The sequence below is a fragment of the Porites lutea genome, chromosome 11 (genome assembly GCF_958299795.1).
Source record: "Porites lutea chromosome 11, jaPorLute2.1, whole genome shotgun sequence".
Taxonomy (NCBI): Eukaryota; Metazoa; Cnidaria; class Anthozoa; order Scleractinia; family Poritidae; genus Porites; species Porites lutea.
In genome coordinates this window covers 22498674-22510164 of record NC_133211.1, presented here as the reverse complement: position 1 = coordinate 22510164, position 11491 = coordinate 22498674, and the positions used below count along the sequence as shown (strand labels likewise).

General features: G+C 39.4%; 1 protein-coding gene across 1 annotated transcript; it reads right to left on the bottom strand.

The window, feature by feature from the left end:
• Positions 1 to 2774: 2774 nt before the first annotated feature.
• On the bottom strand, positions 2775 to 4130 carry LOC140952314 (galanin receptor 2b-like). Its single transcript, XM_073401736.1, has one exon. It carries the CDS (start codon positions 4080 to 4082, stop codon positions 2976 to 2978), a length of 1107 nt encoding a protein of 368 aa, XP_073257837.1. The 5' UTR covers positions 4083 to 4130; the 3' UTR covers positions 2775 to 2975.
• Between the last annotated feature and the right edge of the window lie 7361 nt (positions 4131 to 11491).

Here is an 11491-nt window from a genome sequence, read left to right as displayed (position 1 = left end):
ACACCCCCTAACTATAGGCTTTTATAAGCCTATGTTTTCCGCCAACAAGGATTTATCATGCCTGTGGACATGTTTTTATTGCATGAAAGTGACACCGGTCCTCCTGTTGTCACTATTTTTCCAATTCTAAATTAATTAATGAAATCTCTGTGCAAATATTGATTTCTTCAAACTGCATGTCAAATGTTTTGATCCCTTATCGTTACTTTAATTGAGGTGGGTGCAAAAAAAAAAACAACTGATAAACGTGGAAGTCGAAGCTGCGTTTTGCTGTGATTAACGAACATAAATTCGTGTTTGATGACACTGAACTCATTTACGTTTTCATTAATTGCCTTAGACCTGTTAGTGATTAATTTCGTGGGAATATTTTGCAAAGAGGAGTTTACTTTAAGTTTACGTTTTAAGTTTGTTCAATACATTTTGCGAACGTTCGTTTTTAAATATAAAAAATATTCCCTGTGCTGCATAAACCACGAGCCAAGTGTTCAAAATCATGCAATCCACTAGTTTTATTAGCACGGACTATCAAGAGAAGTAGATCTGGCTTTTTTCGCCCGGTGTGAAAAGAAGTATATAACGTGCATACTATGTAGGAAAGATGACGCAGTCTGTTTTTCTCGAAGCGTCGTGAGCATATTAAGGACAACAACAACTCGCCACATGGTAAGTTTCATCGATTTTTATTTCCTTTCAGTTTCTAGCAAATGTCCAGACGTAAACTTCGACCCATATGTTCTAGATATTCAGTATGAAACCCGTACGTGACGCAAACAGTGAGCCTGGGTAAACTGTGCGGCACGGTATAGTGCAAATTGCTTTAGAGTACTACATATTATTTTGAAAAACATGAACTTAACAGACGCCAACCGTGAAAAGAGTTTAAAAAAATAAAATCCGAAATGCTGGTGACGTACTCTAGATTTTTAATCTTTGCGTCTCAGCCTTAACTTCAGGGACACTGCGGTCGAGTGAGGAAAAAACCACGACAAGCGTCGTACCTTACACAAAAACTTGGGTTGAAACCAAATTTAGCCAGAAGCGCAATGTGTCAATGTGTCGATCCCTTATGAAAAGTTCATTTGTCCGTAATTCTGTAGTTAAGAATCTGAAGATTTTTCCTTAATCTAAACTTCGGATTATGTTTCATCACAGTTTAAATCATATCCGCAATACGTCACAGCTCACGATCATACGATCGTGACTATTTCTTGCGTGTTCATTCGAGTTAATAATCGAAGTATTTTCCGGGCAAAACTTTCCAAACTTTTCCACGAAATCAAACAAGCACCGAAGTTTTCTTCTTTTACGACTGTGTTTACTACTTCCGCAAACAACATCGACGTGCATGGCTGCAGCGCTCTAATTTTTAATGACTGGACAATAAAACTCTTTGTTGAAGTGACAGAACAGCCATATGACATTTCAGCGTTTAATTTCCAATTTCTTTCAATTATATTCTTTACCTTTACTCATCCAAGAGAGAGTCATTCATCACAACTATACGCAGCAAAAAGTACCAAAAATACCTGACAGAGAGATTTAATAAGGAAAGAAAGAGTAAATGATCCTTAGGACTGCCCAGAATTCCTGCTCTGACACAGTAGAATAGTTTTTTCGAAATATCGGTGTAAGCCAAATTCTTCCCAATTGATTTCCGTTACATATTATGCCTGATTTCAGTTCTGGTCTTTGAATGGCGTCTAGACCTTAGTGGTGTGAGGACTCCATTCTTGAAGGGGAACCAAAGAGAAGCCACGAAATTCATGGCAGCGTTGAGAGGTCCTCTTTAATTTTAAATTTGTCACATACGAAGACCGTTTATGAAAGTTTAAGCTAGGCTTCATGAGCGACGCCAAACTACGATCTCAATGAACAGTTCATTTCTTCCTGCATTGATAAACTGCCGTCCACGGTTTACGTTGGATCCGGAATACTCTGACTTACGCTTGCTCTTGTGACGGTTAAAACCAAGTTTGAGAACAATCAAACCGGAAGAAATCTTTAAACTGTTAAGTAGGGACTCCTTTAATCTTCAGATTTCCGTTGATCAATTTGCAATTTGCAATTTTTCTTTTGTTGATCAACCAATTTGCACTAACTTAGATTTAATTTAGCTCCGGAATCAAAACTGATTCAGTCATAAAATCCAGTCAAAAACAAATAAGGGTAAAAGCGTGTGTCAGTGTCATAAGCTACAAATTTTTGGTATTCTTGACATTTTTTGCGTCTTGATATTTGCACAAGAGCGGTCATCAATCTCCTGTTATACAAGGACGTGCAGAAGACGTCATACACGATCGCCGGTCACGATACCCCTTTCAGTAACTGGCTTTTCTTTTGAGTCACTTTAAAATTTGTTCGCGGTTTGGCATTGTATTTCCTTTTGACCTCTGGCCTTCTTGAGGAATTTAAAAAAACAATAAGCACAGAAAATCCATCAAAACAAAAGTAATTGACTCATCAATATATTGCTCACGGAAATAATCAGCCACATTTTTCCCTTGTCTGATATTGGGGAATTACAAAGTCGTCACAAACAAACTGTACACTGTTCGAACTGACAAATGCAAAGGGCGAGCGTTTAGACAATTCATGAATTGTTCACTTTGATTTTAAAAAGCTTTAAGGATAAAAAGAAAACAGCAGAGGGGTTAATCCTCTCTTGAAAAACATATGATAAGGCCTGGCAGGTAGTCCATGAACAGTATTTTTTTCGTCGTAACAAACACTGTTCGAGAACTCAGCCGAACAAGACAGTGAAAACGATCAAAAACAGAAAACTGCAGAGCTTTTAATAATAAGTATATATAGTCACGATTGTACAAAGACATAAGTGTTCATACTCTGGTTTCTAAATTCTTTTTAATATTGCGGCGTTAATCCCTTCTTTGAGTAATTGTTTCAGTCAGTAATAAAAGATCAAAGGGTACTAACTAAACAAATTACTTCATTAACTGGTTTTACTTGGAGCATTAAACATGACGCAAGGTATAGCGTCCCTGTAGTTCAGGTTTGTTCACGCAAAACTCATTCACAGCGAAGGTGTTCTGTGAAGATTTCGTACTTGAGATCGACCGCACGGAAGCTGACCTTGGTTTTGTCATCTTTTTGTGGTCTTTGCTGAAGCAACAGCAGATCAAATCCTTGAAGGAGAATCGAAACTGCTTGCTGTAGAAGCAGTAAATGATAGGATTCATACCTGCCTGCATGAAAATCATCATTTGACTTAATCTCCAGATCATGTCTCCATTGTAAACGTAGAAGTATCGCAGAGCGCGTATAACCATGAAGGGGCCGTAGCAGACAAAAAACACGAGTGTTACCACCGCTAACATCTTGGTAATTTTACGCTGCTTAAGTCCTTCTCTGTTGTCTGACATAATAGAGTTTCTCGTCTTGACGTGCTTCGACAAAAGTCGAAATATTTGGGAGTGCGCCCAGATCATAAACGTCAGAGGCAAAATAAAGAGGAACCCCGCTTGGACAGCATAATAGGTCTGCCTTCCTAGGTCTCCAATGTTTTCATTGACGCATAATGACTTTCCCGTATCCTCCTCTTTCTTTATGTAGTAAGCGTGCAGCAGTGGTGTGCAAGTAGCTATTCCGAGTACCCAAATTATTATTGGTATAACAATTCGGTGCGTAGTCCGTTGTGCCCGCGCTAGAACGGGCGAGGAGACAGCCTTTAACCTCTCACGACTAATGGCCACCAGTGTCAAAATGGACACTGTATAGCTAGCCTCGATGAGAAAACTTTGAATCTTGCACACTGGATTCCCACCAAACCAGTCTCCATCGTGTATAAAGGCAATCAAGTCAAATATCGAAAGCAGCGTAAACATGAGATCCGCACTAGCAAGGCTGGCGATAAAGCACAAGAGAACCGATGTCGTGACTTTGTAAGTCTTATAGCACGTTATTAGCGCTAAGGTGTTGCCCACGAAAGCTAGGGAAAAGACGGTCGCGTAAAGGCAGTAGAAAACGTTTTTCATAAGAGGAGACATGTTGCTATTTTCTTCTGTAGGTCCACCATCGGAGGAGTTTGCTCCTCCGCCAAAAGTTTCGTTCGGAGCGTTCATCGCTGTGTCCTCGCTTCGAGTACGTGATAGTTTCTAACCTGTCACGCTTTTGAAAACACTTTTATATCACACGATATCCGGAAGTGACTGATATATGTAAATTTGTTCCAAGGAATGTTTCTGAAACGTGCGCTTGTGCTTCCTTTCTGGTTATTACAAACCCACATCTGTTAAGCCTCTTACTGTGTGAACAAGATAACTGCTTGGATCTTGATTAACCAGTTGTTCCCAAATAGCGCTGATCAACTCAGATTATACATTTCCAAATAAACTCCTAACCTACACTTTTAAATTTATTTAATAAATTTGCAATTAACAAAATTTTGACAACAGTATGTCAATGAAAGTAAGAAACGCACCTTCCGTTTTAGCTGTTGTTCATCTCAATTTTCTGATAAGGAAACACGTTCGAGGACGAGAATTGTCGCTTGACTGGAAAGGAAAACAAATTGTTTTAGTAGCAATTAATTTGAAGTCGATGACAGCTGTTTAATTAACAAACTCAGCAAGGTGTACGTGCGGTCCGAGTAGTTAAATTTCGCCTTTGAAAAGAAACTGACAAACATTTCCACATGAAGGTACACATTGTCAATTAAAATATTTACATTGAATAATAATAGGAAGTCATAACTGCGTTTTAAAATTTGAAAACGCTGACGCCATATTTAGACGAAATCAGTGCGAAACCAACAAGGGATCTTTGCGCTCTTTTAGTCAAAATGAAGGTATCTATAAGTTTAAGAGTTGGTCGTTCATTCTGGTATTTTCGTCGTCAGTGATTCGACATTCATGTTAGGGCAACGGTATTCTATATGTCATTGACAAGTGTTCGTCGATTATCTCAGTTGAGTCCAAGAACTGAGCAGATTACCAATTACCTTGCTTGAAACTCGCTACGAATACAGCCTCTCTCGTCCCTCCGTGTCGATAGAGACGTTTCAGCAAAGACGACGAGCTAAGCCCAAGAGACGACTGTAATCTCAAACTAAAAGCAAGCTAAAAAAAAACTTTTTTATTTCAGCTAATTAAACTTGGCAGCCTCGTCCAGAGGTGATTTGATTCACTTAAAGAATGAAAATAGAAAACAGATGCCCCTTTCAAGCAATTAAGTCAGTAAAAAATCTGTTCACATAGATCAACAGCCGAAAATCGAGTTTTTAATTCCCCTCCTTCAGTTTTATGTTCAGTTTTATGTTAAGGACGGACCATTAGAAAAGTTACGGGTGGGGGTGGGGACTTTTTGAGCCTCAGGAATTTTTTTTGTTAATTAATTCCTTGTATGAATTTTTTAGGCGTTAGCATGAATTTTTTTTAGGGTTAATTGGCGTGCATGAATTTTTTTCATTTAATTTTCCCTTCCGCGAATATTTTTTTTGTACTTCACCGCCCCCCCCCCTCCCCCCCATAAGTTTTCTAATGGTCCGTCCCCTATCTTCTTGTCCTGGTATTAGCGCCATACAGATCCCTTTGATTCGCTCATTTTTGACGTCAGTAATAAGATGACTGCTTTGAATTACAATTTTCCGCAAGTTTGATAAATAACGCGCATGGAGAGATGCCTACCAGAGAAGTCGTTGTTTATAGGAAATTCTGTACTTATTTAGTCATTACTCAGTTCGTGTCTTCAAGTTCACCCTACACCGGCAAAATGCTTTTAGTGTAGAGTTTTGAAGAAGAGATCAAACAAATCCGGCACCAGGAAGCACTAAAACATAATAACTTTTTGGTGATTTTTGCTTGCATAGCAAATTCAAAAACCAAGGTTTAATCTATGGCCACCCCTGCCATCCGTTGCAACCGGCCCGACAGGAAACAGTTTCGATGCCAAGATATAATCTTAAGTTACAAAACTGGACGTTATTTTTGGAATTCAGTTGATGGAAAGTCACGTTTTAGCCTTTCAAAAAGATAGCAGATAGTGTGAATAGACTGTCCCTTCAGTAAATCGTATTGGCTACGCGTACGTTAAAACAGTGAGATATCAATTTAAAGAGCATCACTTAATTAAAAGTGAGTTTAAAGCACAGGTATAATCACTTACCGTTGTCGAATGAGCAGTAAAACTCAGACCGTATAAAACCTAGGGAAAATAAAGCAGACAGCTAGTGTGGCATTTTAGGGTTTTATTTTCACCCTGAAAAAGTTGATAAGCGCATAGCTTGTATAAAGCTTCCTCGGTTTCTCTTCACTGCACTTTCAAGTTTCGTTCAGAAATAGTACATGCTCTCAAAGCTTGGGTAGTGACAGAAGAAACCCAATCTATTATTAAACCCAACAGGCTCGTACTTAAACGGAAAAAGTGTTTAACAAGTGGAAAGATGCTCCATGTTGGTGTCCTTCACATTTTGCCTTTGATTTACCTTTTCATCGGTCTTTTAACATCAGTATTTAATAATCTCACGTCGTGTAAAAGTCGCTTTCTTGTACAATCTCAAAGTATACTTAAACTAAACTAGTCTTACTAGACTAAACATGCAGACGAATATGTGCCTTTAGAATCCAAAACTAAGAAAATGTGAATGTTCTCCTGTCTATAATCTAGAATTTGAGATAAGAAACTAGCGCCTCTAAAATAACAATAACAACTACAACTACTGTCACTAATAACCAACGATTAGCCCTTTACGAACAAATTACCGGCAAAAAGTTTACAACAAAAGAATAAATTAACTAGACTAGGCAAAAACCTATATAGGAGAAACAAAACGACTTCCAATAATTAATTTCAAAATTGCATCCTCTGGGAGACTGCAGGATGCCCAAGGATAACAGGTTAGCACCCAGATACTCAGGACTTCCGTTCAAATTATTTGTGTATCACGTACTCAATTCATACTGGATACTCTTTCAGCTGAAGGAAGTACAAAGTGAAGACTCTCCTCAGTGCTGAACTTCATACCAAGTGCTACGACACTTTCTGTCAATAACAAAAGTATCATAACAAGCTCTCTTCGACAAAGTAGAAATATCGACAGGGGCACCCAACGAGAATATAGCTCAAAACCACCTAAACATAGCATTGGTGAACGTATTTTAGTATTTAAACGGTAGATATAGGCATATTTTTATCCCCTAAAATTTTTTTATCTGTTTGGATTTCCTAGCTGAAAGTCTAGTGATCCGAAAACTATAGGGATCAAACGGCTTACCTTTTCGAAAATTTCAGCCAGAAAAAAGACTCCCGAAAATTCTAGGTTACCTTTTTAGGGTAAAAATCCGTTAAAAATGTGCAATTATATCATTTTTTAGATGTTCGAAAATCCTAGGATGGCCGTTTTCACACTAGAGAAGGATTAGGGTGCTTAAGCAACAACGACGACGAGAGCTACGGGAGCAGCAAAATTAAAAAGGTCAAAAAGCGAACTTAAGGGAAAACTCTTTGAAATTCTGGAAAAAAGAGGACGATTATATTAGAATTTCTGATATTAGAGTGCAATTCTCAAAATCTTAACATTGTGTATACTTCGGGTTTTTAACTACAGTCTGCCTTCCGTCTTACTCTGGCTATATATAAACCTTACGGCAAACTAGATTGCTTATTTATTTAATAGCCCTCGCTAATTGCGGGCTCAAGCTTTGTAGCGCGCGCAGCGGAGCACCATGGGTAAGAAAATTTGGTAATCTATGCATCCAAGAAGTTTTGGTTCTTAGAAAATCGTCCGTACGGGGAACAGAGGTCTTTTTTGCATGAACATGCGCGACCGCTGAACAAGCGATGTGCATGGAGGCTCACCACAGGGTCTGCCTTCATCAAAATGGCGCGTCTCAAAGCTATCACTGACCGTCGGTGGCAATGGTTACTTTTCTACAGACCAGGACGATTTTATGACTGCCAAATCACGAGAGTTTGTTACACAACTCATAATTTCAAAGCCCTTGCCCTCTTTGAGCTGAGGGAAGCCGATTGGATGGCCATCGTCGCCTGGCATATCACTAGTAAGCTTCTCCACGACTTCCTCCTCGTTTTCATCAACACAAAATTTGATCTTTTTTAGGCCAAGGCCAGCCTGCTGCAAGATCTGGTTTTCCGAGGAAGACGGCACTCTGCATGCTTGTCGATCTGCTAAACACACAAATTGAACTGTCCATGTGCGTCGGGATGGGTTTTTCCTCTTAGCAGACTTTGAGGTTCCAGAACCTTTTTCACGGCGGCTGCTGTACAACTGAAAAAGCCTCCTTCTTTCCTAGATCAACTGCTGAGCTTGAGAAGAGCCGACAAAGCTCGTGGAAGCCACATTTGTTTGCCTTTCTCCATCAGCGAACTGTTTGCAATTTTCTTTGAGGCGGACGCGGTCCGCTAAAGTCTCTACACCCAGACGCATCAGACAGCTGTCTGACATCGCCAGAATAACGTGTGGGTCGATTTTCTCATCTGCAAATCGCTTGGAAAGCGTTGAAAGCCCAAATTCTTGAAGGATGGACTCCATTTTGTTCCAAAATGGCGGGATCAAAGAAAACGAGGGAACTTGGAAACTAACATTCCTGCGATGCATTGTGGGTGTATCAATACGCATTGCATTGCTCATCAAACTTTTTGTACTGCTCATAACATTACTGCTGAAGGTCAATGCCGCATTAAGGTCCACAAGCAGTCAACCGTAGTGAACGTAATGCCAAACGATAAGAAAATGAACCACATATAACGAAGTTTTGACAACACATAGTAAAACGTGCACTGTACATATCGACAAAAGCACACGATATAATGAAAAATACACTACGTATATCACAGTAGGCACGCAATATATTTGTTAATGGACTCCGTATATAAGGAAAATATGTCAATATATTCTTTGATGGACCGCTCATAAAGCTATGAGTACTAGATATAATGGTGTCTCGAAAGCATATAATACTCATCGGAAGACATGTGACAGTGTCGGCGTTCCATAATTTTATATCAGTTTTGTTTAGTAAACCATAGATATTAACTAGAGCTTCGCTTTTAGCCATGGCTAAATCTATATATTACTTTACTAAAAATAAACTTGTTTTTGTTGTTTGTTGTTGTTAAGGTGATGTTACACGAAACGATTCGCAACGACTATTTTTAGCGGAACACAGGGTTGTAACATTGTTTCGAATGGTTACAACGTTGCTGCAACATTGCAACGCTGTGTTTCGCCAAAAATCGTCGTTGCGAATCGTCCCGTGTAACATCACCTTTAAAGGCAATAGGTTACATAAGCAAAACAACAACTTTGCACGTACATCACTCTTTTTGAACATTTCTTAGCCGTCAATGCACGACTACAACGTGAAAGTGTCTAATTTCGCGTTCTGTTGAGGACGGGAACACAAAAACACAACGTTCTTTTTCTTTTCATGAACTTTTATAAAAATCCTTCAGTATTCAACTCCAAAAAAGTTTACCCACATATGACAAATTAAACGAGATGGAATAAGCGCTATAAAGTTTGAGGCAGCGCGAATTCACTTTTTTATTGGTGTTTTCGTGGCAGTCGCCGTCATTGTTTCCTAAACTCCCTTTTATCCGTCTGAGACGGATAGTCCATCTTCAAAATCCGTCAGGATAAAGGCGGACTGCCTATCCAAAATTAAGACCGTTCCATTTTCAAATTAAGACGCATTCTCTGTCTGACGCAAATTATGCCGCCAATGAGAGATTTCAATCATACGTTTAGTAGCATATTAACACTTGTTTTTATTTTTCTTAGGCAAGAATATATGATGAATTAGGGTACACTATTGAGAGGAACGCATGTGCCGCGGAGTGCTGTGAACCTCTTCAACGACATCCTACTCACTGCACAAAATCTTCTCTTATATGTAAGAAAAGCTCTAGGATTTGACGAAGAGAGCGGCTACAAAAAAGAACAGGCTATAGCTGATCTATCAAGAAAGGCAGACCAGGTGATTACCATATTAGCTTCATGTCACAAAGACAGAACGTTTACATCTCTGTCAAATGGCACGTCCATAAGACCATCGATTTCTGGACAGCACAAGAAATCAATGCCTAGTCACCCTAGTAACCCAAGTCTAGTCACCCTAGTCACCTTTGTCGCCCAAGTCACCATATTCACCCTAGTGGCGAAGAAATTTATGACCGCTCGAAGAGAGAGAACTTTTTAATCTTTGGAAGGTTAAGATAAAAGGACATTAAGCCCGCACTACGCACTGGCGACACAAAGTCGTTAAACGGACACAGTCAGCTGATGCACTTGCGCATTACATACCACTTCTTGGCTGATTTGCATGTCACAAGACGCTCTCACGGGAAATTAGATCGCTTTGACAGCAAAAACAGCTAAGAGTATCAAAGTTAGGATATATCTTGCCGTCGACGTCGGAGCTATGTGTGCAAAAGAATACAGTCAACTCCCTTTATAGCGGACACTGTGGTGACCTTAAGTTAGTGTCCTCTGTAGCGAGAGTCCGTAATAGCGAGAGTTTATTTCAGTCAAACGTCTGTAATTTATTTTTGCCCGGAATTTATCTGCTGTCCGTTATAGCGGGGTGTCCGCAAGGCGTGAGTTGACTGTATCCAGATTATCAAAAAAACCAAATGTGCGCAAATGGCTCTCATTACGAGTTCACGAACAACAATTATGTGTTTCACAAGTCACGAAACAGATATTTACGTTTTCAGGCTCCTCAAAAATAGAGGTCGTACAAAAACGTTACGTTAGTCCCATTTTGTAAAACAGAGTGCTTTGATTATATTTTAGGAAGTTAGCTAGAGTTTTATCAACCTTATGAAAAACACTGCGCGGCTATACATTTCTTAGGGAAGCCAGCTGTAGGTGGGTCTGAGCGCAGCTGAAGTGTGAAGATACATCAAAAGACTCCAAAGTGAAGTTAAATCAAGCCACCAGATGCTAGTTAAGGTCGTTTGGCTAAATCCATGATTTAGTATTTTCTTCGATTGATCTTCAGTGTAAGTGTAAACAATCGAGGATTTTGTCAGTTCAGGTTTCATGGAGTGCACTTCAATCATGATTCACGGAACAGGTTTTCTGTACAACAAAATTCACGGACACGAAAAGTGGTCGATCACGGCGTCACGAAAATAAGCTTGCCCCCCCCCCCCCCCCCTTCCTTCTTGGATATGTACATCTTCAACCCATTGTCATCATTATATGACGTCATAGTGCTGATTAAATGAATTAGTTTACCTTATTATAGGAAATTAACGCTTTATGAAATTAACGCGAATATTTTCGAGTTAATTTCCGCGCTGTTAAATAAGTTGCCCGTTAATTTCAGCGACGTTCATTACAATTATTTTTCCCCCAAATCTGTGACACACTCCAGACATTCTTGACGCAGCCAAACTCTCCCTTTTTGTCCAACTGGTGTGTAGGAATTTTCCTGAACTATACGTTTAGGGACAAGTGGGCGATCCTTGTTTGTATTTCCAGGTTTACAGTGTTAAAACAAAATTT